The sequence below is a fragment of the Podarcis pityusensis genome (genome assembly GCF_964106645.2).
Source record: "Podarcis pityusensis genome assembly, chromosome: 1".
Classification (NCBI taxonomy): Eukaryota; Metazoa; Chordata; class Lepidosauria; order Squamata; family Lacertidae; genus Podarcis; species Podarcis pityusensis.
The window spans coordinates 134,020,200-134,043,435 of NC_138028.1; the positions used below are offsets into that span (position 1 = coordinate 134,020,200).

The 23,236-nt window shown below is 44.4% G+C and overlaps 1 protein-coding gene across 14 annotated transcripts in view; it reads right to left on the reverse strand.

Annotated features, from left to right (window-relative positions):
* Positions 1–23,236, reverse strand: part of COL6A3 (collagen type VI alpha 3 chain) — a 105,374-nt gene that overhangs the window by 22,481 nt on the left and 59,657 nt on the right. For all 14 annotated transcript variants that reach the window (XM_081015050.1, XM_081015051.1, XM_081015049.1 and 11 more), the window contains 23 exons: positions 22,930–22,983; positions 21,552–21,623; positions 19,518–19,544; positions 19,342–19,386; positions 19,171–19,224; positions 18,729–18,791; positions 18,084–18,149; positions 17,908–17,961; positions 16,606–16,641; positions 14,918–14,980; positions 13,905–13,967; positions 12,761–12,823; positions 11,132–11,194; positions 10,762–10,812; positions 9,198–9,233; positions 9,037–9,099; positions 7,878–7,940; positions 5,836–5,868; positions 5,702–5,738; positions 5,576–5,587; positions 4,917–5,410; positions 4,428–4,524; positions 1,467–2,159 (listed from right to left, as the gene is read on the reverse strand). In XM_081015050.1, the coding sequence (XP_080871176.1) occupies positions 1,467–2,159; positions 4,428–4,524; positions 4,917–5,410; positions 5,576–5,587; positions 5,702–5,738; positions 5,836–5,868; positions 7,878–7,940; positions 9,037–9,099; positions 9,198–9,233; positions 10,762–10,812; positions 11,132–11,194; positions 12,761–12,823; positions 13,905–13,967; positions 14,918–14,980; positions 16,606–16,641; positions 17,908–17,961; positions 18,084–18,149; positions 18,729–18,791; positions 19,171–19,224; positions 19,342–19,386; positions 19,518–19,544; positions 21,552–21,623; positions 22,930–22,983 (2,302 nt within the window). The remainder of the gene's footprint in view (positions 1–1,466; positions 2,160–4,427; positions 4,525–4,916; positions 5,411–5,575; positions 5,588–5,701; positions 5,739–5,835; positions 5,869–7,877; positions 7,941–9,036; positions 9,100–9,197; positions 9,234–10,761; positions 10,813–11,131; positions 11,195–12,760; positions 12,824–13,904; positions 13,968–14,917; positions 14,981–16,605; positions 16,642–17,907; positions 17,962–18,083; positions 18,150–18,728; positions 18,792–19,170; positions 19,225–19,341; positions 19,387–19,517; positions 19,545–21,551; positions 21,624–22,929; positions 22,984–23,236) is intronic.

The window sequence follows — 23,236 nt, forward strand, 5'->3', positions numbered from 1 at the left end:
AAGAGTTTTAAGTCTGCAACAGAAAGCTGGAAATTGTTGACAACTGAAAGGAGGACTATAAAGCTGTGATCCTAAATACACACAAGATGAGTTTCCACAAAAAGTGTTTATGACTCCGACTTTACCAGTAATTACTAGTCTAGAACAGAAATTGAGGAATTCCTTAAGAGAAATGCACATCTCTCTTGGATTTTAGAATCACAGTATCCAGTTTTTTGTGGGAAAACTTTATATATGATCTTTTATGCATTTGGTTCAGCAGACCCATCTGTTTGGGGTCTTAAAATCAGTAGTCCCTGTGTAGCCTGGATTATATGGCAGCCAAGCCTGAATAGTACCGCTGTTTCTCAGCAGAAGGAGAAAAACTTCCCATAATATTCATGCAAGGTATGAGTTTTCTGGTAAAGCTACATGCCTGCCAACGGCATGTTTTGAAATCTGTCTTAAAACACTCTTCTTTGGGACTGCAGAGCTGCACGCTAAGCTGTAGAGAGCTTGTTCTAGAGTAGGTCCCTTGGGGCCAGCATCTCCCTGCCCTCAACTGTGTGCTTGATGCGCTGTTTCTGCTCTGCCATGCGTGCTGCAACTCAGAGGGGACCTTGCATTGCAGCTGAGGCCCTCCACCTCTTGACCCCATGCCTCCTCAGGGCCTTGCATATTACTCTCTTCCAGCCCCTTTGGAGAGCTAATGTGTACTTGGTGAAAGATCAGTGGCTAGGAAGTTGCAGGAACGGCAGTTGATGGGGCACAGCTGAGTTGGCGCTTTTGTGGGAGAGCAGCAGCGACTCTGAGGAGAGGGTTTACTAGAGCCGTGTGGGAGCTGCTTCATAGCCTAGTTATGACCTATAAAGCCCTATAACAGTTGGGGTCCAGGCTTTCTGAAGGACTGTCTCCCACAATATGAGCCTGCCTGGCTTTTGAGATTTTCGGGGGCAGCCTCTCTCTTGGCCCCACCATCCCCACAGGCACAAGAGGGCCTTCTTGGTGGCTGCTCCCAGACTCTGGAACTAACTGGCTGTTGCGACCGGGTCTTTGAATGGTGGACGTTGCATATTTTCTTCTCCTTCAATGTTTTTAAATGGTTTCAACTTGTTTTCGTTCAATGTCACTTTTAAGAAGGCAACCTTTAAAAATATTTATACCTGATTGGTGTGTGTGTGTGTGTGTGTGTGTGTGTGTGTGTGTACACATGCTGTATCAGTTTTTAATGCATGTCATGGGCTGTCTTAGGTCCTGCACTGAGGGAAAGGTGTGACATTAACTAAACAAGTACATCACCATTATCATCTTTTTCTTCTTGTTCCACAAATGAAGTATACTGCCCCGACACTGAAGTACATCAGTGCTCCTTTCACCTGGCTCAAATGTCCGGGGGGGGGGGGAATGCACACTTCACCCCCACCTCCCCTTGCACATTTCATGGTCAGCATCAAATTTCCCACTGCTGTGCCACTGCATATACTTACTGCTAATAAAAGATGGCAAGAGGTTCCCAAAGCGCAGCAAAGCCTCTTCATGCAGCTCAGAGGGCTTATCGACATATTTGAAGAAGACATCATTGGGCTCACTTGCCAAACTGTAGATGCTCTTGATGTTCACTTTCCTGCCAATGCCCAAAATGACAAAGAAGTATCCCTTGCATTTAGCTTCTACAATAACTCTCTGAAGGTGTTCGAGTTCTTTGCTTTTAATCTCTCCAGTCATCATCAAGACTATGACTTTGAGATCTCTAGGGTTTGGCGCACTCTCAAAGATGTGTTTTGTCGTATATTCAATTGCACTTGCCACAGCCCGTGTGCCATACAGCTGTGCCATTTGGTTGCTAATGAAATCCATCAGCTTGTCTTTGGATCCATAATCTGTCAGGGACAACTCCACCTGGACGGGAGATGTACTTGAGTTTGATTCAAACTCATAGGGAGCATGTTGGATGACGGCCACCCTGGCATGGTGCCGGGATACCTTGGGGTCAGAGCTTGTTTCCAGCTGGCTTACTACATACGAAATGTAGTTCTTCATCTCTCTGAATTGCAGATGGGTGGTGCTTTCAGAGCTGTCTAGAATGAATGCTATATCAATGTCAACATCTGTAGGAGCAGCCCGCCTGTCTCTGTTAAAAGGTCTTGTGGGACCACAGCTAGAATCAGGATCACATACATCTAAAGGAATAAACATATCACAGTTAACTCAAATATCTGAAATCAACATCCTTCAGCGTCACAGTAACAAGAGGGTGTAGGAACCTGAATTGGCATATTGCATCAGAATCACAACTTCTGGTAGCTCCCAAATAATTTTGAGAATTTCAAAGAAAGCAAATGGTTTTAAAATTCCCTCAAAATGAGTGTACAGTTTGGGCAAAAGATGAAGATGTGACAGGTCCGTTGATTCTCTCCCCAGCAAAATGCTGCAATTACTACCAGTGAATTGGACAGCTGTCCATGAAGTCATGGCATTGCTGCACTGGCTAAGTGAAGCCAGTTTTTAGACTTCAGTTTATAACTGCAGGACCCCTGCAGGGGCTAAGTATCACAGGGTAGAATGAAGGCACTTGAACAGCACTGCTGTGAGCAGAAAGATGCCAGGACCACCAATGGTTCTTCTGCATGGGACGCAGGTGGAGCTGTGGTCTAAACCACTGAGCCTCTTGGGCTTGCCAATTATAAGGCTGGCAGTTTGAATTCTTGCAATGGGGTGAATTCCCGTTGTTCTGTCCTAGCTCCTGCCAACCTAGCAGTTCGAAAGCACACCAGTGCAAGTAGATAAATAGGTACCACTGCGCTGGGAAGGTAAACAGCATTTCTGTGCGCTCTGGCATCCATCTGTTGTGCCAGAAGTGGTTTAGTCATGCTGGCCACATAATCCGGAAAGCTGTCTGTGGAGAAACGGCACCTTCTTCAGCCTGAAAGTGGAGATGAGCGCCGCAACCCCATAGTTGAATTTGACTGGACTTAACCATCCAGGGGTCCTTTACCTTTTATCAGTCATGGCATATGTACTGTGACTGCCTCCAGAGGTTTGGGCAAGATAGGGCTTTTTACCTTTATCTGTATGGCACTAATTTAATGGCCCATAAACCTGAAAACAACTTAGCACGTTGCCACAATAAAGGTCTTTGCAAACAAAAAGTGCTCTTTCAGTTAGATACAATATTCAGAATAAAATCACTATAAAATTAGTGCATTGTGCAACAAACAATGTGTGATGTGGACATTTCCAACTGAAAAACACGTTCATATTAGGGGTGGGCAGATTGAGATCTACTGAAAGATCTCTATTCACAGTAGATCCAGAAGGGTTTCTGATTCCCACTTTGTTTAACAACAGCAACACAAAAAAGCTCTGCTGCCCCACTTTCCTAAATTGTGTTGCTGGAATAGAACACTTTGAGGGGTGTGGTAAACCAGGTGTGGATTTTGGGTCTGACTATGAATTATTGGCTGACCATATGCTCAGGAGACCCTTTACTTTAATTAATAGCCTGCTTCTGCCTGGCTGAGCTACGGTTCTGTACCTGGCTTCAACTGGTAGACCTCCAGGAAAACAACAACTCCCAAGCAGATCCTGTGGACCCTTCTCATAAGCATATACTGTATATTTGCACCTCACTAAGACAAACGGGTCTGGCACCTCACAAGGCATGGGTTTTAGGGGTCCAGCAGCTGCTCAAATGTACAATTGATGGTTCTGCACTGGCACAGAGCCCTGACCCTGGCCTACAATGTAAAGGTACCTACACTTCAGTAGCAAAAGTAAATTTGAAGGTGTCAGGTTCTTGAATGGCTCTGCAGTGTGGTAGACAAGGGACAAAGGCTTAAAGCCTTTCCTGACAAGAGGCCCTGCCTAGCTTGCAGAAGATCATATTGTCTGTACAGTGCAGCTAAAGCAAATTCCTAGTAATGGCTGCAAACTGTACAGTGGTGCCTCGCAAGACGAAAAGAATCCGTTCCGCGAGTCTCTTCGTCTTGCGGGTTTTTTCGTCTTGCGAAGCAAGCCCATTAGCAGTTTAGCGGATTAGTGCTACAGGGCTTAGCAGGCTTAGTGGATCAGCTGATAAGCGTCTTAAGGATCAGCTGATAAGCGGCTTAAGGATCAGCTGATAAGCGGCTTAACGATAAGATGATAAGCGGCTTAACGATCAGCTGATAAGCGGCTTAGCATCAGCTGTTAAGCGGCTTAGCCATCAGCTGATAAGCGGTTTAGCGGCTTGGGAAAAAGGGAAAAAGGAAAAAAAACCTGCAGGAACTCGCAAGACATTTTCGTCTTGCGAAGCAAGCACATAGGAAATTCGTTTTGCGAAGCACCTCCAAAACGGAAAACCCTTTCGTCTAGCGGGTTTTCCGTCTTGCGAGGCATTCGTCTTGCGGGGCACCACTGTACTGTCCTTGAAAAGTACATTATATAGGAAAGAAACCCAAGAACCTTACCTAGACAAACGTGGCACGTTATTACTCTCCTAATAATTTGGTTCAGTTGATCCCTGTTGCCAGAAAATACGATGGCTTGCCCACCAGTATTGTTGATCTGGTTTAGACAAAAAAGAAAACAGGCATCAAACATTGATTGGTGTAGACAGCCCATGAATAGCTGAGGCCAAACAGAAGATTCGGTTGACTTCTGAAAACTTTGAGCAGCTTATGCTTTTTAGACCTGCCTTCAGACTACACAGGAGATGGTGGCTGAGAGCTAGAAATCAGGCAGTCAGTTTCATCATGCTTTTTTACAGTGCATAAAACTGAAAAGCGTTTCTTTTTCATATTTATAAATGCTTTAATACATATGCCACTTCTTTTTTAAAAAACTGCAAGGCTTTAAAAGAGGGCAATATGCCTGATGGCCACAGTCCCTGGAGAATGGCTGTGGCTTAATCCCACAAAATACCCCTGGAGGAGAAGAAAAGTTGAAGGGATGCAAACCTGCAGTGCATTTATGAGGGGTCTGTCCTCTCTGGAGGTAAGGAACACAGGAACAACTCCCGCATCATATAATTTCATGACAGCGTCGTTAAGTTCTGCAGATGCTCTTGTTGGCCCATTGCTGAAGAAAACAGCCACTTTCCGCATGAGGAACCCACTGCGGGCACGTTTGAAGGTATTCCTGGCCACAAAAGACATGACCGTTTCTAAGCTTCGCTGTTTTGATGTCTGCGGCATTTGGAGCTCTTGAATCTGTTTGATGAGATTTCCTTTCCTCCGGGAGTCAGCAAAACGGATCTCAGTGGTGACTTCGCTGTTATAGGTAACTAACGCAACCCGGGCACCCCTGGGACAGTTGCTTTCAGCAATTGTGAGGTTGTTAACAATTGTCAACACTGCTTGCTTCGTTCTGTTGAAAATGTCTGCACTTCCCCCAGTGGCGGTATCTATAGCAAATGCCAGTTCTGTGGGGTAAACTGGACATTCCCTGGGACCTGCAGGTAGTGGATACATTAAACAAGAAAGGAATATGATCAAACACATTTGCTTCCAAAATAGCAAGGGACATATTCTGCAACTACAAACCAGTCCGTTCCTTTGAAGCCACAGCTTGCATCCATTTCTGGTGCCAGAAACTGAGGAATCTAATATGGACTTACCATAACAGCAGGCTGTGAATAACAGAAAGAAAGAAAGAAAAAGAAAGAAAGAAAGAAAGAAAGTCAATGACTTCATAGTCTCCTCCAAATCAAACTAAGCATTAGAGGCAAAAGAAATGGACTTACGGCATTTATCTTTGATGTTGCGTACAAGTGTGCATTGCTTTAAAGGAAAAGGAAAGGCAAACGGTGAAAAAAATGAAGAAATACAAGACGTTTGGTACCAGCATGAAAAATTACGGAATGAGAAGATGACTTACGTCTCTTGCTTCTCCTCTGTCACCCTTGAGTCCCTGAAAGAAAGGATTTTAAAATGCAACTGTAATTGCAAGACTTGGGTTTCAGAGTGCTTGTCTGATAGGAGCTTGACAGATTTCAGTCAACTGAGTAGTCAGGGAGGAGGGCAAAGGGTGTGTGGGGGGGAGTCAGAAGAGTCTTGCCAGGGAATGGAATAGGAAGGAAGCAAATTACAATTTATTGTCATCAGATCCTGTTTGTTGACATTGTATTTTGCAGAATTCTGCATCACTTTTATATTTGAAAATTAATAAAAAATATATAAAGTGTGTGTGTGTGTGTGTGTGTGTGTGTGTGTGTGTGTGTGTTTTGTGTGCATTCTTCCAAATAACTGTGTGCCTTGAATTCAAGCCAAAGTTTCATCGGGAGATCTTCTTAGCGAAAAATCTGAGTACCACTATTCTGAGGCCCTTATCCATGAAATGTTTAGAAGGGTGCTTCGCCTGCCTTTCTACTGATTGGGTTATACCATCAAGCCTCAGTCAAGTCCTTGGCACATTCTATGCTGTCCCCAAATCCCGCAGGCTTAAGGTTGGCGCTGCAAGGAGTACCGTAATTCTTCCACTCTTTTTGTAAAACAGATGCCTCTGGCTTCAGAGGCTGTTCTGACCAGGAGGTCCAAAATGTCACAGGAGGGTTACCTTGGGGGAAACTAAGCCTAGATCCTGACAGGAGGGGGAAGAAACCAGGGAAATTAAGGGGGAAATAATTCCGGAGCTCTCTTCGTTACTCAAGATGGTGGAGGGTGGAAAACAGGGCTTCCATCTCTGAGGCGCCAAACCCTTTTGGCCTCCCCCCCATATTTTCAGGGAGGAGGTTGGTTCAAAGGAAAATGTTCAAGGAGGAAGAGGCAAGCAGGCCACAGAGGGGAAGGAGCAGGAAAGTAGCTCCCGGAGGAGGAGGAGCCACTGCATTTGGCTCCACCCACACCCTGATGCCGTGTGGGTCACATCACGCACCCCATGATGGCCCCCTTCTCCTGCAGAAGTTGGCGTCTCTGGTGGAGAAGGAAATGATTTATGGCCTTTGGTCTCACCCAGCAGGGCTCTTCTTATATTCCAATGAACTGAGAGGGGGTTCTTTGCTGCTGTTCACTTCTTTTTTCATTATTACCAAGCAGGAGTTGGATAGTTTATATAATAATCGCTTATCAAAATGGCACAAGTGTGGCTGGCATGAGGGTGGGTGACTCAAGCCCAGAGATATCACAAGCAAAGCCTGAAATGCACACGAAAACAGAAACCTCTGCCTCAGAATTCAGAATTGGAGTTCAAACTTTAACGGTCCAAGTTTTGAAACTGATAACTTAAAATTGTCAATTTGGGTGTTTAATTTTTAGATTATTCTGCATCTTCCAGTCTCATTTCAGATTAGAAAAGCATTGATTAACATCTTCAGCTATTATTTTACTAAAAGATGTATAAATTAATATTCAGTTGTAAGGGTCATAGGAGTGATGTTCACATCAGCTGGCAAGAGCCAGTTCCCTCACTGTATTATCATTTCTTCTTGGAACTTTCTTTAAACTTTGTACGTATGTTTTTATGTTGTGATTTTATCCTGTGAACCACCCTGAGACTTTCAGGTTTAGGGCAGTATACAAATTTAATAAACAGTAAAATAAATAAAATAAATAAAAATAAAAATAAGACTTTCAAGCAATACAAGCAAGCTAGAAATGTTCAGATCAATAACAATTTCTTCTTTATAATTCCTTAATCTCTCACACACAATTGCAGAGTTTTTCCTGTTTTTAGCGGTTCTTAATTTTATCTGTAAGCTGCTTTGAGTCCCGTCAGGGGAAAAGGCGGGGTATAAAAATAAAGATATACAAGAAATAAAGGTTTATTCAGGATAACTCGGGATCATTCTATTAGATTAACAGAGATGAAATATGGTATGTGAGTTTAATAGTAAGCTCAGTATAGAAAGAAATGGAAAAGTATCCTAGACTCTTCAGCAAAATCAACATGTCAGACCAGTAATGTGTGTATTGCAAACTTACCTCTGGTCCGGGATATCCATTCTCTCCCTTTTGGCCTCGTACGCCAGGGGCCCCTGCACTTCCCTAAACAGGAAAAAGCAAACAAGAGTAAACGTGCTTCATCCAAATCCCACACATCTGCCCTTTTAAGTTAATCGCATCTGCTATGGGTTGTTTACCTGGAGAGGTTTGAATCAATGCAAACAGAGCCAGCATGATTCTACCTGGCCTACCTGCAGACCCTTCCCTCGCCATTATTTCTGCCCTGCCCTGGTCCGTGGGGCTGCCCTGACCTCCCATCACTTGCTGAGAGAGAGGGAGCAGGCTGTGAGGGTTCTGAAATTCCTCAACCCCCCCTCCCCAGATGTTCAACAGAAATCCGCTCTCCAACAAGTTACCCAAACATTTGAGAGCATTTAATTTCATTTGGAAGTTTATACTAGTTAACTGTTGTAGGGGCTCTTTTATTACCTGATCATTTGGACTTACTTATGCTGAAATAATCTTTATTTTAAGCAAGTGTTGTAAGCTGCCTTGAGGACCAGTTGGCAAAAAAAAGCATAAAAATGGTTTAAATAACATTTTTGTTCATGTACACTATGCAGACTCCTGTGTGTTTGTACAGAATAGGTTGGATCCATAAATAGTGTGTGAAAAACAAACAGCCAGTAGTACTTGCAAATGTTTCTGCAGTGCAATACCAGGTAGCTTTGACTACAGCTTCAAATACAGCTTGCACAAGTTTTTGCACAAGTACGTGGACACTTATTTAGATTTATGCTCTAGCAGGAGCTGTAAAACAGCACTGCTGTGAACAGAAAGCACCTTCGACAAGCATGCCACATTTGAGTCTAACTCTATGATGTGTTTGGCTGCAGTTGGCCCAATCAGAGTTTATTAGAGATCTCTTCTCTAGTAAACTGGAAGTGGAAGCTGATCTTTGCCTTGTAACTGATCATTTTGACGGTCTGAGACCGATTTTGTGCTGGCACCTACAGCACTTTTATGAATATATGAGTACTGGGACTTCTTTTTTTACCCAAAAAAGGCACCGAATACAACTATGCAAGTAGCTGCAACAGGATGAAACTGGGAATAAAGAAAATGATTTGTAGAAGAACATGAACCAAGCAGGCTCTCAGTTTAATCTTCCACTATCAAACACAGGGAGCTACATTACCCTGAGACCTCTGCTTCCTTTGGGGCCAGGATCTCCAACGCCACCATTATCTCCAGGCGCACCCTGTTTAAAACAGAGCAAAGCATTATCTCTCTGGCACATATCACTCATGAGCTACTGTATTTTAGCATAAGGAACATAATTAAAATTTTTCTAAGTACCCTTATTCCTGGATATCCTGGGAAACCCTGCTCTCCCTGTGGAAATAAGAAACAGATTGTGGGTTCAATGAAGCAAAGGCAGCGACCTTCCCTTGTCTGTTCCCAGAAATAAAAGAGCTCAGATGTTCCCAGCTGTGCCAAACCAGACCTGAGGAGGCACCCAACAGGCATGCCATGCCACTCAGCAGAAACAAACCACTTCCATCAATTCTGCTTTGAAATTGTGTTCCCAACCCCCTGTAAGGGCAAATTAACATGGGGGGGGGGGATTCATGCAACATAAGCCTGATGTTGCCTGGATGCTCCTCACCCCCATGAATGCCTGAGACGCTGTAAATGGGAAGTAACTGGCTGGTGTGGAATTGTCCCAAGGAACCCCTTCCCACTGCCATGTGCTGCTTACAATGCCTCTAGGATTTCTTTTCCAAGTAATAATAGTTTCATTGGAGTCTAGTTCTGTATATGCATACTTCAGATAACTTCGTACATTGTGCTCTGGTTTGAACTTGTTAGTCTTGGCTTTTAATCATCCATTTTATTTCTCGGTCATCCTGTTTATAAAATCATTTTTGCTAATTAAGCACAACTGCTGTGAAGACTAACATTATCAAGAAATTTTTTATTTTGATTCATACAATACCACCAGGGTGTATTCTTGTAGAGTACTCGCAGTGTACTTGAAACATTGCAGAGTTTCACAGGTGAAAACGGGCAGATCCCTCCCCAAAGATTTGTGTGTGACCGCCTAGACAGCATCTTAAAAAGCAGAGACATCACCTTGCCAACAAAGGTCCGTATAGTTAAAGCTATGGTTTTCCCAGTAGTGATGTATGGAGGTGAGAGCTGGACCATAAAGAAGGCTGATCACCGAAGAATGGATGCTTTTGAATTATGGTGTTGGAGGAGACTCTTGAGAGTCCCGTGGACTGCGAGAAGATCAAACGTATCCATTCTGAAGGAAATCAGCCCTGAGTGCTCACTGGAAGGACAGATTGTGAAGCTGAGGCTCCAATACTTTGGCCACCTCATGAGAAGAGAAGACTCCCTGGAAAAGACCCTGATGCTGGGAAAGATGGAGGGCACAAGGAGAAGGGGACGACAGAGGACGAGATGGTTGGACAGTGTTCTCGAAGCTACAAACATGAGCTTGACCAAACTGCGGGAGGCAGTGGAAGACAGGAGTGCCTGGCCTGCTCTGGTCCATGGGGCCATGAAGAGTTGGACATGACTAAACGAGAACAACACCATTAGGGAAAGGAAAGGGATGAAGAGGGTTAGCCAAAGGCCACACAGTCAAGAAAGGTTCTGGAGAAAGAGAGAGGTGGTGTCATGCCTGCCCTGAGGGCGGGAGATAGGGAGGGCCACGCAACATGCAGGAAGAGGACATGGGCAGGGTTGCCTTACAAGGCAAGATACCCTGGGAGGGGCAAGAGGCCTTGCGCTCCTTGATACACATTTTGCTTTCACCAAACTCAACTGCAAAGCTTGCATTAAGACGTGCCTTGTGGATTAGGGACCCTTCATGTATCTATCGGATAAAGGCAAGCCCTGGGACTGTACATACCTTTCTGCCTTTAGCTCCTGCCCTGCCAACTCCATCTCGTCCATCATCTCCCTACAAGACATAAAGGCAGCATGAATGCGCAACACACCCTGGAGCTTAGAGCCGTCTTCAGCCACTGTACGTGATCCTCAAAATTAGACGTATCAGAAGGCCAAGGTTAATGTGTTCAAAGAGGGTTCTTTGAAAGAGAGGATCGGGAGAGTTGAAACAGAGGCTCTGTGAAGTGGATTGTGAGCTGCCAGCGCTGGCCTTGCTGCAGGGATCAAGCTCTTCAGCCTCTCAGAAGCAGGCCTGTGGGGATTGGATGCTCGTTTCTCAATGGGGAAATGCTGTTCAGCAATGCTTCCAGCCTCCACGGAGCCACACTTACCGTCTCTCCTCGGGGCCCAGTGGGACCATTGGGACCCTTTGGACCAGGATTGCCAGGTTCGCCCTGTGTTAAAAATAATAAATTTAACTTAGAATGCAAGCTAGTATAACACAGTACTTAAGGGACTCGGATATGAATCCCTGGTTGGAATCACTTCCGCAATAGGCTCATGAGGTGACCTTAGGAAATCTGCCTCCTCTGCTTAAGCACTCCCATCTGAAATAGGGGGGTAACAATACTAATCTCACATGCAGGAGGGTTGTAAACATTACAACAAGATAATGTAAATAAAGGGCTCTCAACACTTGAAGGAGCGTCTACACCCTCCTCGTTCAGCCCGGACACTGAGGTCCAGCTCCGAGGGCCTTCTGGAGGGTCCCTCACTGTGAGAAGTGAGGTTACAAGGAACCAGGCAGAGGGCCTTCTCGGTGGTGGCACCCGCCATGTGGAATGCCCTCCCATCAGATGTCAAGGAAATAAACAACTATCTGACTTTTAGAAGATGTCTGAAGGCAGCTCTGTTTAGGGAAGTTTTCAGTGCTTGATGTTTTATTCTGTTTAATATTCTGTTGGGAGCTGCCCAGAGTGGCTGAGGAAACCCAGCCAGATGGGCGGGGTATAAATACTGAAATAATAACAACAACTACTACTACTACTACTACTACTACTACTACTACTTGTGTTTAGTGCCATCTAAATGCAAAGCTTTATTATTATTTCTCTCTTTCTCTTCCTACGTCTGGGCACAGCAACCCAAAGAGAGAAGGGAAGGGAGCCTCGAGATGGAGGAACCACCAAATTCAAATTCTTGCAGGTCTTACACTGGAGGGTAGAAGGGGGGCAACATTTCTCTTTCCTTTCTGTAACCCTAAATCCCCCCCCTGAAGTGCCAGGGAACTTTATCTCCATTCTGGGGGGAGGAGGGCTCTGACAGTTTCCCCTCCTAACGCAGGTGCTATATCAGCAACAGAGGAGGAACAACTGGAGAGTTTTCCACAGCTGCAGCAAGGAGGCATCTGTGGGCAGACCTCATACTCAGCCAGCAGAGATGAGAATCTCTGGGGATTTCCCTTCCAGAGACCCTAAGATTGTGCCCTTAATATTTGCTTCACTATATTAAATTGGCTTAAAACGGCACCTATCTTCATAGCCCACCCAACCACATTAAGGAGAGGCTTTATTGCAGGTTCTGTAAGCTCCTCCCACCCCCGCCTATGTTGATAGTTAAACTTGAGACAGAAAAATCCCTTCTGGATACATCAGCATTCAAAGCATTTTACACATTTTCAGTAGGAATTGCAGCATTTGCACTCTGCATATGCGCAGAATCTCATTTTTAATTTTGAGCTACAAAAGAGCTTTGAGAGAAATAATCATGCGTGTTCTGTGCTGCTTCCAAGCACAAAGCAACTTCGCATTTCAAACTAGGCATTCAGACATTCTGGCAACGTCACTGGAGCTGGCCTCTTATATTTACGGCTTTCAAAGTGAAATTGTTAAAATGCATGCAGTCACAGAAGAATGGGTCTGATTCCCCTTCATAACAGGAACCCTAGAAAATCATTCACATCTTAACGCCAACATTTGTGTCCCCCATCTCCAGCCGTTCTCTGTAATTTTGTCACTTACCTTTTTCCCAAGAGGACCCAGCCGGCCACGCTCCCCAGCAACTCCCGGTGGGCCTCCACCGCCCTATGGAGACCAAGGTCTGGAGATTGGCAACAGAGCAATAGCGCAAACATAACAACAGGAACAGCATGAACAGAAATTCTTATGGAAGCTCAAGGGGCAGGATTTAATCTATTTTCAGATATACGTGGGCAGCATTTGGAATCAAGATGGTAGACTGAACCTTTCAAAACTGCACTATTTCTCACCACTGACTTTAAAACTCAACTGATTTTTTTGGTTTCTTAGAATTCCTGAGCAATGTTGGACATAAGGCAGCCATGAGAACCGGATTCTGCACTCATTTAATCCCCAGATGAATTCAGGCAAGTAAGTGCAGTTCCTTTAAAACCTAAATTTCAAACTTTTAAAATGCTGCACTCATATTTGGTAATTTTGTCAACTTTATTTCCAATTCCAGTTTTCGGCAACGTTGGAAGAATTTGTGGAAGGAACTGCTACAATGAATTTCTGCTAATGCTACTCAATAACATCACAGCAGCTTCATTATTATTACAGTATCTATTTATTTATACTCCGCTTTTTTCCCTGACAGGGAAAATTCTGCTGGACGGATTTTTGAATGAAACTTTTCAGACTAACAGAAACAAGGAGCATTTAAGAAGTTACAATTTGTGAAGGATCTTGACAAGATGGAATGTGTGCAGAGGAGGGCAACCAAGATGATGAAAGGTCTTGAACCCAAACCTTGTGAGGAACGGAAAGAAGCAGTTGGGTATGTTTAGCCTGGAAAAGAGGAGACTGAGAGGAGATAGGATAGCCATCTTCAAATCTCTGAAGGGCTTTCACATGGAAGGCGGAGCAAGCTTGCTTCTCCTGCTCTGGAAGGTAGGACTCAAACCAATGGATTCAGGTTACAAGAAATGAGATTCCAGCTAAACATCAGGAAAAACTTTCTGACACTAAGAACTGTTGGCAGTGGAATGGATGACCTTGGAGGCTTTTAAGCAGAAGTTGGATGGCCACCTGTCATGAATGCTTGAGCTGAGATCCCTGCATTGCAGGGGGTTGGACTAGATGACCCTGAAGGGTTCCTCCCAAATCTACCAATTCTACGATTCTAAGAAGAATAAAAGAATTTTACCCTTGGACCAGGCAGGCCTTGCTCTCCTCGAAGACCTGGAGTTCCAATGGTGCCAGGTGCTCCCTGTACATAAGCAAAAGCAAATAGCTGAGGTAAAAAACATTCAACACAAAAATGGAATTTTGCCGAAACACAAAGGAGCAGTAACATAAGGCCTGGGTTCAACTTTTGAGGTCATGGCACTATTTCTTCCCTGATATAAGTAAATCTCAGGAAATGGCAAAAACTTACTTTCCCATGTCATGACACCACAAAATAATATATAGAAGCTCTGTGCAGACATTTCTTCAGTAAATATATAATGGTCTGCACCAGGGATGTAGCTAAGGAGTGGTGAGAAAGGCTAATGGGGGGGGGGCAAAATTGGCTAAAAAATATAAAAATAAATTAAATAATGGATTTTCTGTGAAAGAATTCGTTACAAGGTGAAGTGCGTGAGGAATTGAATAGGTGGAGGAGGGTTGGAGGAGAGGTGGAAAGAAAAGCTAATTTGTCTGTGGCTGGGGGGGTGCAATCTGGATGGTCCTGCAAGATGACCCAGCTACGGCTCTGGTCTGCACTGGACCTGAACTAAACCAGTATCCCATGCAGTAGGCTAAATATACAACATTAACTATTTAGCGATCCAATGATGGTCTCTGTGCAATTCCACTGTTGGTACGTTTTCAATTCACATCCCCAGAAACTATGTAGAAAGATAAAGTTCACAGCATCCTCTGTTGGTACTTTGCAGGGGGAAGAGAGAATCACCAGTCACTTACTATTGTTATGAATGGACAGATTTACCTTATCAGGCATATATGTGAGCTGTGACGTTTCCTGGCCTTTGGGCTCCCACTGTTTACTGCCTCACCCGGGAAAATGCTTCAGCTGCAGCCCACAATTGCTCAAGCCACATTAGTCTTCAAGGTGCCACAAGCCTCCTTTCTGTTCTCTGTTGTGCAACAGACTAGCAGGGCTCTGCCCTGGAACGTCACCAGAAATGCCAGAAATAAGTCACTGAATTTCCTCACCTGTGGTCCTCTTGGACCCGGTTCTCCCACAGATCCTGGTGTACCTGCTGGACCTCTGTTTCCCTAAAATACAATAGTAATTGAGTAGCCAGTGTAATGAAACTAGTGGGCTGTAGATTAAGGACAGATAAAAAGAAATAAGAACTTCTTCACAACATGTGGAATTGACTACCCCTAGGTGAGGTACTGAACAGGGTTTGAAGACTTTTTTGCTGTCCTCTGTCTTTGCTCCTCAAACCACACATACATGGCCTACCCTGTGAATTCTGCTTCCTTTTTAATGAGAGTCTGTATTCCTAAAGTAGATTAGGCAAATCCATGGAGTTTCTATGTTCAAACAGCAGGACTGGACATCTCTTGCCTCCATGTTGCCTCTTTGTGGGCTTCTCAGAAATATCTGCACCGACCACTGCTGGGAACAGGGTTCTGGGCTAGAGTCTAGCATTTAAAAGATGAAATGTAACTTTCCTAAATGTTGTCCAGTATCTACATGGAAAGCTTCACTTTCCTCAAAGGTTTATTTCCATGAACCAGACTGGGTGGCTGTGGACTAGTCATGACTGCTTAGCTTCATTTGAGCTACCTTGTAGGGTTGCTGCAAGGATAAAATTGGGGGTGGGGGTGGCGACACCAGACATGTGTGCACGGGGTGTGGCAGGTATAGCCAGGGACACCCTAATGTTTCAGAAAACCAGGAATCGTGATGAGGAGGAGAGCATATAGTGCAGCAACTAGCTCCCTCAAATGCCACAATTCTCAGGGAAGCTGTGGGGAGGGTGAGAGACAAAGGCAGAATGGGGAATGAGGAATGCAGAGAGAGATGCAGGCAGAATAAAAAGGCTGGAATGGCTTCTGTCCACATCAGTCTCTGGAAGCATCCCTGGGGTGACGGGCTCCTGTGGCAGCAGTAAGGGAGGTGGGAGAGAGTCTTCTCTAGGCCAGGAAGATGAAGAAAATTTGATCTGTTTTGGTCAGTTTGGGTCAGCTCATTATCTGGTTAAAGATAAAGATCATGAAAATTGACCATATATTTCTGCACGTCTGGTTAATACTACCGTATAAATTTGGTATTTTGTGTATCATTTTTAAGTTGTGTAAGTAACGTTTAGTTGTCAATTTTAAAAAGTAAGTTTAGTTAAGCTTCAGTTTCTTTTGTTTTGTTGGATGAATAAAAATAATGTTCTTTATGACTGAGTATGAATACGCATTCAATAAATGTTCATCTTTAAATAAAGAAAAATTCCACGGGTGCACACCTGAACAAAATGTGCTGTGTATGCCTTTGGACACCATGTAAACCTCACTGAATTTCAGGTCTTATTACTAATAGGTTCACACACAAAAAATTTCAGACATGAGCCACCTGTGAAGCATATTCATGTCTGCAAATGTCATAACAACTGCCTTGTATAAATGAGCAGTGTACATGATTAGCTAAAAATAAATAAATCCATAAATGGTTCAGCTGCTTCTAGGGCAAATGTTTCTAAAACAAATTATCCTAAATGCAAAGTTACCTCACAAATTTATATTTAATATCAGAATTGCAGGAATTCTCATTTGCATTCTTCAAAACTGATATAACTTCTCCTGTCCTGCAACCCATATTCCCAGTCATGGATCTTAAAAAAAGAAAGAAAGAATGGTGTAGAAGTATTGTATTTTGCATGTAGATTGTTAGCACTTACTTTGATCCCTGGAGGTCCTCTTCTGCCCTGTTCTCCCTGCAAATCGATAAAAAGCACAGCCACAAACAGTAATGTGAATCTATCTCTAACAACAACCTCTGTTCTATTTTTGTCACTGCCTCTGCTTTGAAGTCTTCTTTCATGGTTCCCTGATAGGAAACAGGCCACTTATTCTGAACTTCCTTTGTGGGAAGGCATGTGGAAGATCACAGCAGGGCTAAGTAGCTGTTTTAGCTAAACAAGCCTTATCCGACACCTCCTCTGGTTCAGCTTCTGGCCCTCCTTTCCTCAATGTTTCTTCCCCAGTGATGCCCATGACATGGCTTCCCCCCAGACAGGACCCACATTCTCACTGTCCTCACCCAGATCCCTTAGGAATACCCTGTTCCATAACACCAGGCAATATGTCTCCCACCCAATGAAGCTGGCATTCTTGTGGTAAAACCATTCCCTGTAACAGGCAGGGCCAAGCCTCCTTCATCACGGTAATGTGGCCTCCCACCAAGCCTCAGATCTGGGGCCCATTGCGACTGAAAGGGTTATATCCAGATCTTTGGATGAAGGTGCGTCAGTCCACATTTGCCACGTGTTCCTCCCAATATGTCCTCGCTCCAAAGCTGGCGTGAAATCCGCTGAATTGTCTCAGGCAGCAACCAGCTCAAGGCGACTGAATGCAGGGAATCCATCCCTGATGATACTGCCATGGGAGCAGGAGAGCACGCAGGTGAGAGCAGGGAAATGGCTCACGCAACCAGGAGAGGCCAGGCATCCCTGAAGAAATACGGTGCTGCTTTCTTCATGGATAACATCGCAAACAGAAGGAACTTTGCTGTTTGTTACACCTGGCTGTTTCCCCTGGTTTCTCTCATTGGTTTTGTAAGGAACCAAATACTATAATCCCAACACATTGATTTCTAATAGTAGCATGAGCTTGGCTGGAAGGCGCACAATTCAGATGTGAAGCTAAGCAAGTGTGGAGCCAGTCATAGGAGACCACCTGGGAACCCCGCTGAATGTCGGCTTGAACTTCCTGATGGAAGAAAGGTGGGCTCTAAATGCACCTACATAAATAAATAAGAAAGAACCTACACTGGGGTGTTGCACCAACATGCACCCCCTTCAAATTGTTTTCAAGAAGCAAATCTTGATGAAGGACAGTATGAAAAATATTACAAATAACAGCTCAGTTCTCTGTCCTGATGCATTGTTGATGGAGTGTAGCAAAGCTGTTTCCTTCCATTACACGCTAGGAACCACTAGCCAGAAGCAAACTAAACAGTAGGGGAAATGAACAGTACTCACATTTCTTCCAGGTCCTCCTGGGGTACCTGCTGGTCCATCTCTTCCAGGTTCTCCCTGGGACAGACAAAGCACACATTCTGTTTATTGCTTTATAGGCAAAGAGTAATCAACATAGCAACATTTTGTTTGAATTATCAGTTTTTATTGCAGTGACAATCCAATGAAATAAGCTTTACCGTTTGTCCAAGTTCACCCTTTTGGCCTTTAGCTCCTGGCTGAGTGACATCAGGTCCTGGTGTGCCCTGGAAGCGGCAGCAGCGAAAAGTGAACAAGTCATTAGTGAGGTAGCATTTGCTTTAGTAACTTCCTGAGTAGCCATGATTTGTGTTTTGAAGCAGGTGCTGCAAAATTAACATGCCTTGAGATCTCAGATTGTTATGCTATATATATTTCCCCTGCCTCAGCCCAGTGGAAGGGGTTCAACTAGCAAAGGTTGATGCCTCGATTGCTTTGAGGGTTGGGCTCTAGGAGCCCAAATTTCAGTCATCTCAGAAGAGGTAGCTGCATCTGCATGTTACGCTGCAACATGGTGCATCCAGTACCCCAGATGTTCCCGTTCCAGAGAGCCACCACTTGGTCAGCAGAGAAACCTAAATAAATTGAGACAGCTTGTGGCCCACTCCCAGGAACCATGTACACATCAGGGGCTGCTTGTATACAGCATGCCAGAGATGGGGAAGAACCAAAATTGTGTACACGTTTTAGTGATGCACACCACTGGATATCAAGAGCCTTCTGCTTCACAGAGAAACTGCTCCATGACAGTTGCCACAGTCTAAAGTCTGAAATAAAAACCCTTGAAAAATGTTCAGCATATTTACCGAATCTCCTCGCAATCCACGGTCGCCACGCTCTCCTCTTTCTCCTTTGACTCCTTTGGCACCCTGCAAAGGTATATCCACATCATAACACAGCTGAAAGGCACCCAACACAGCTATGGCTTTCTGTAGTCGGTGTGTCGCTTGCAGCTTTAAGTATGTTGTCTGACAATTTCCACAAAGAAAATACTAATGAAACGGAAAATGGACTGCATTCTTGCATCTATGTCAGGGCCTCTTTAATACCAAACAAGAGGACCCCGCCTCAGGCCGCGCGTGTCTTTTCTGATGTAGAATCAGATGTGTTGGTGCCTGTGTTGGACCCGCGGAGGTCTTGAGGTTGCAAGCATTTTGCTTTGGTTGTTTGGGTACCAGCAGCAGCAGCTCTGGGTTCACATTTGCCCTTGTGTGTTTTGAGTACTTTAATAGATAATATAAAACTTACCCGTCTACCGGGGCCTCCCCTGTCCCCAGGAGATCCGGGATGGCCTCTGTCTCCCTGGCAAAAGCAATCACATTATTCACATCTATTAATGAAAGTTTGTTACATAAAACAAATATTTTCCAAACCAGAAAAGTTTCCTTTAAATGACCAAATGTTGCCCAGGCAACTTACTTCTTCGCCATCTATTCCATCAAGACCAGCCTCACCCAATTCACCCTGCAGAAGGGAACAAAGCAGTTATTACAGGGCAAACCACCAAATTTACACAAAGGTGAAAATGCATTGTTTTTGGGAGACAATGTATGGTACATATTTTTTCCTTCTGATAATTCTAAATGGTTACATACCTTTTCCCCTTGAAATCCACGACCTCCCTAGAGAGACACGAGAAAAGGAAGGTTATTCGTGTAAGTAAAACCTTGTTCCTCAGAAACCCAAATTAGAGAAATAAATCAAATGATAATCAAGGGGCCACCACAGTTCGAAGCAGATGATCATCTGAGTTCTATCAGCCTTTCCACTGACTTGTGTAAGAGTTGGCCTGCTCTAAAAACTACTTGATACAAGAATGTTGTGGCTCAAGGTGCCCCCAAATTAAAAAAATAAAACGAAATTTAAAGGCTGAAATCTGATGCACATTTACCCCAGAGTGAGTTCTACTGAGGTCTCAGTAGACTTTGATAGGAATGTGTTGGAGGGGCTGGGCATGAATTGTAAAGCCCAGTGGATATTGCAGCATCAAGAAGAACTTGATATTTTCTACCCTTTCTGTAAGTTCTTAAGGACACAATGAAGATTCCAGTCCCTCAGAGGGCTAATGAGCATGGGACCAGAGCGCACAAACTAGAATAATCAGAAGAGCTGCAAGAGCTTGAAAGGATAAAACTGCTCAAATAAATGCCTTTCTCAGCTGTTGGACTGTTAAAGGTAAAGGACCCCTAGATGGTTAAGTCCAGTCAAAGGTGACTATGGGGTTGCAGCGCCCATCTTGCTTTCAGGCCGAGGGAGCCACCATTTGTCCACAGACAGCTTTCCGGGTCATGTGGACAGCAGGACTAAACCGCTTCTGGTGCAATGGGACACCATGTTGGAAACCAAAGCGCACAGAAATGCTGTTTACCTTCCTGCTGCAGCGGTACCTATTTATCTACTTGCACTGGTGTGCTTTCGAACTGCTAGATTGGCAGAAGCTGGGATAGAGCAACGGGAGCTCACCCCACCATGCAGATTCGAACCATCAATCTTCTGATCAGCAAGCCCAAGAGGTTCAGTGGTTTAGACCACTGTAACTCCCATCATCCATAACCAGCAGGACCAGTGGTCAGGGATGCTGGAAATTGTAGTTCCAAAACAGCTGGAGGGCTGAGTTTGGGGAACTCTGCTCTAGAGAATAAGACAGACATTCTAGACCAGGAATGTGGACCTTCAGGTCCGTGCCAGGGACAGAGGTCAAATGTGACTCTTCAGGCCTCTTTCTCCAGCTGCCAGAACTCTCTGGAGAGCACCTGCCCTCCCCCAGGCCACGGTCTCTCATGGACTCTGCTCTGCTTCTCAGGTGCTTCTCCCTGGCTGCACTGTGTCCTTGTACTGTGACAGTGCACTTGCCTGAACAGAGAACAGAGGTGGGTAAGAGTGGTTTTGTATGTGAAGAAACCTCTTCCTTTTGCACAGGGTGGAATGCAGTCTATTGTGCAAAGCTTGCCTGTAGCTTACTTGGGTCTGAGTTGATGTCATTTTGGGTTCCCTCCATTCTGCTAAACCTGTTTTGCAATGGCCTGGTGTCTACATGCAAATAAATGAATTAGCTTGAAACTAACTTACTGCGGAAAGGTTGTATCCCCTGCTCTGCCTTCTGCTGCCTCTGGCCCCATCCACCCTGACATGTGGCCTGCAGAGGGCTGACCTTTGGGCTGAAAGGGTGACCACCCCTGTCAGTCTGGGTTTAGGTGAGGGCACAACCAATTCCAGGTTTAGGGAGCGGAGTTTCACAGCATAATCCTCTATGTGCCTGCCCCATGGTAAATCCCACTGAGCTCAATGGGGTTACTCTCAGGTGGGTATATGAGTGAAGCCTCCCAGGATAATCCTACAGATATCTGTTCAGAAGAAATTCAACTGAATTCAGTAGGGCTTCCTCCCCAGGAAAGTGGGACGAGACCTGCAGCCTCCATCACTGTCATTCATTTTCTGAGCTTAGGGGAAAGAAGACGAAGCAATGTGCCGAAAATACCCAATATTTATCACATGATAAATATGAGTGTTCACGGATCTGCTGCAAAATACCAATACTTGATCTTCAGCTGGAGTGAACAGAGCTGAAACCTATGGACAGATGTTCATCTGCTTTATTCTGTACTATTTGTGGTTGTTGCTTTTAATACCTTAGTTCCTCTTTCACCAGGACAACCTTGGAATCCTTGAGTTCCGTTTATACCTGGAGGCCCACGGTCACCCTGTGAGAAGAAAGGAATAATTCAACAATTTGCATTTATGTCCATTTAGTCATAGATGGGACTGGGTATTATCTTACCTAGAAAGCTGATTATTTAAGCACTTCTGCAATTAACACCTGGTGGATCTCTAGTGACACCTCTCATTAAATCACACAGAAATTCCATCATACTTTAATAAAAATATAAATGGGATTTGCCGCCCCCCCACCCCCCATTTTAAATGGCGGATGAGAAAAACCAGTCATCTGGCCTCTGCTGATCAGCCCACAGTACTAACTACCATTGCTTAGTTCTTTGTAACTCACTTCTGCAACCACTTTCTTCCAGCCGCACAACAATAAGATGAGGGGAAGGGCAGACACCCTTAAGGTTAAAGTCACTTTTGTCACTTTCCCCCTTCATTTTCTTTTTCATTCTATAATTTCGTTTTTAATTTGCATACCGCCTTTTTACATAGCTGGGCACAAGGCAGTTTACAAGCCACAGAAACAACAAAATATAGAACAAAGATCACACATCCTATAACAATCTGATCCAGCGCAAGGAAGTCGTAATGAAGCAGATTACTATGAAAATAAACAACTCAAATCAACTACCGTATTTTTCGCCCTTTAGGAGGCACTTTTTCCCTCCAAAAATGAAGGGGAAATGTGTGTGCGTCCTATGGGGCGAATGCAGGCTTTCCCGGGCTTCCTGCAGCTCTGCGCCACCCTCCGGATCCTGGCGCGAAGCCACGCCGGGCTCTGGAGGGTGGCGCAGAGCTGCCTGCATTCCGAAGCCTGGTGCGCGCTGAAGAGCGCACCCGGGCTTCGCGCACCTCTCCGCAAGCCTGGGGAGACCGGCGCGGCTCCCTAGGCTTGTGGATAGCAGGCTGTTCTGGGGGCTGGGGTCAGGGGAAGCTCGGGCTTCCCCCATGCCTGCCCTGTGCCTGGGGGGGGGATTTCTTTTCTTTATTCCCCCCCCCCCAAAAAAAATTAGGTGCGTCCTATGGGGCGGTGCGTCCTATGGGGCGAAAAATATGGTGAATAATTGATTTGAAATATGTTACAATTAAAAAACTTCAAAATCAGCAAATAACAATCGAACAGAAAATCACTCTCAACCATTACAGTAAATCGTTACTAGACTACAATCAGTTAAAACAGCAGCAAAGGCACAACATACACAAAATTTCTCAGTTGAAATATTATATATATATATATATATATATATATATATATATATATATATAGTGCAGTAGCACCTTAGAGACTAACTAATTTCTCAGGGCACATGAAAGAGTTTCTATTTCAAAAAGTTTACTCACTGGTCCGCCTTCATCTCCAGGATAACCTCTGTAGCCATTTTCCCCTGAAGATCCCTTTAAAACACACAAAGACAAAACACACATGGTTTGTATTTCCATCTATATACAGTACATACACTTGGGCTCTCTCTTCTAATATCCTGTATTCCTCCCCTTAATCTCAATTCAAAATCTTTCTGGGTTTCTACAAATAGAAGGTTTCTATTTTACTATTTATAGAAGTAAATAATTCTGTATGTATATCAAATTTTACAATCTTTCATGAATAGCAAGGGTATCTTCTTTTTAGGGCATTAGAGGCTTGAAG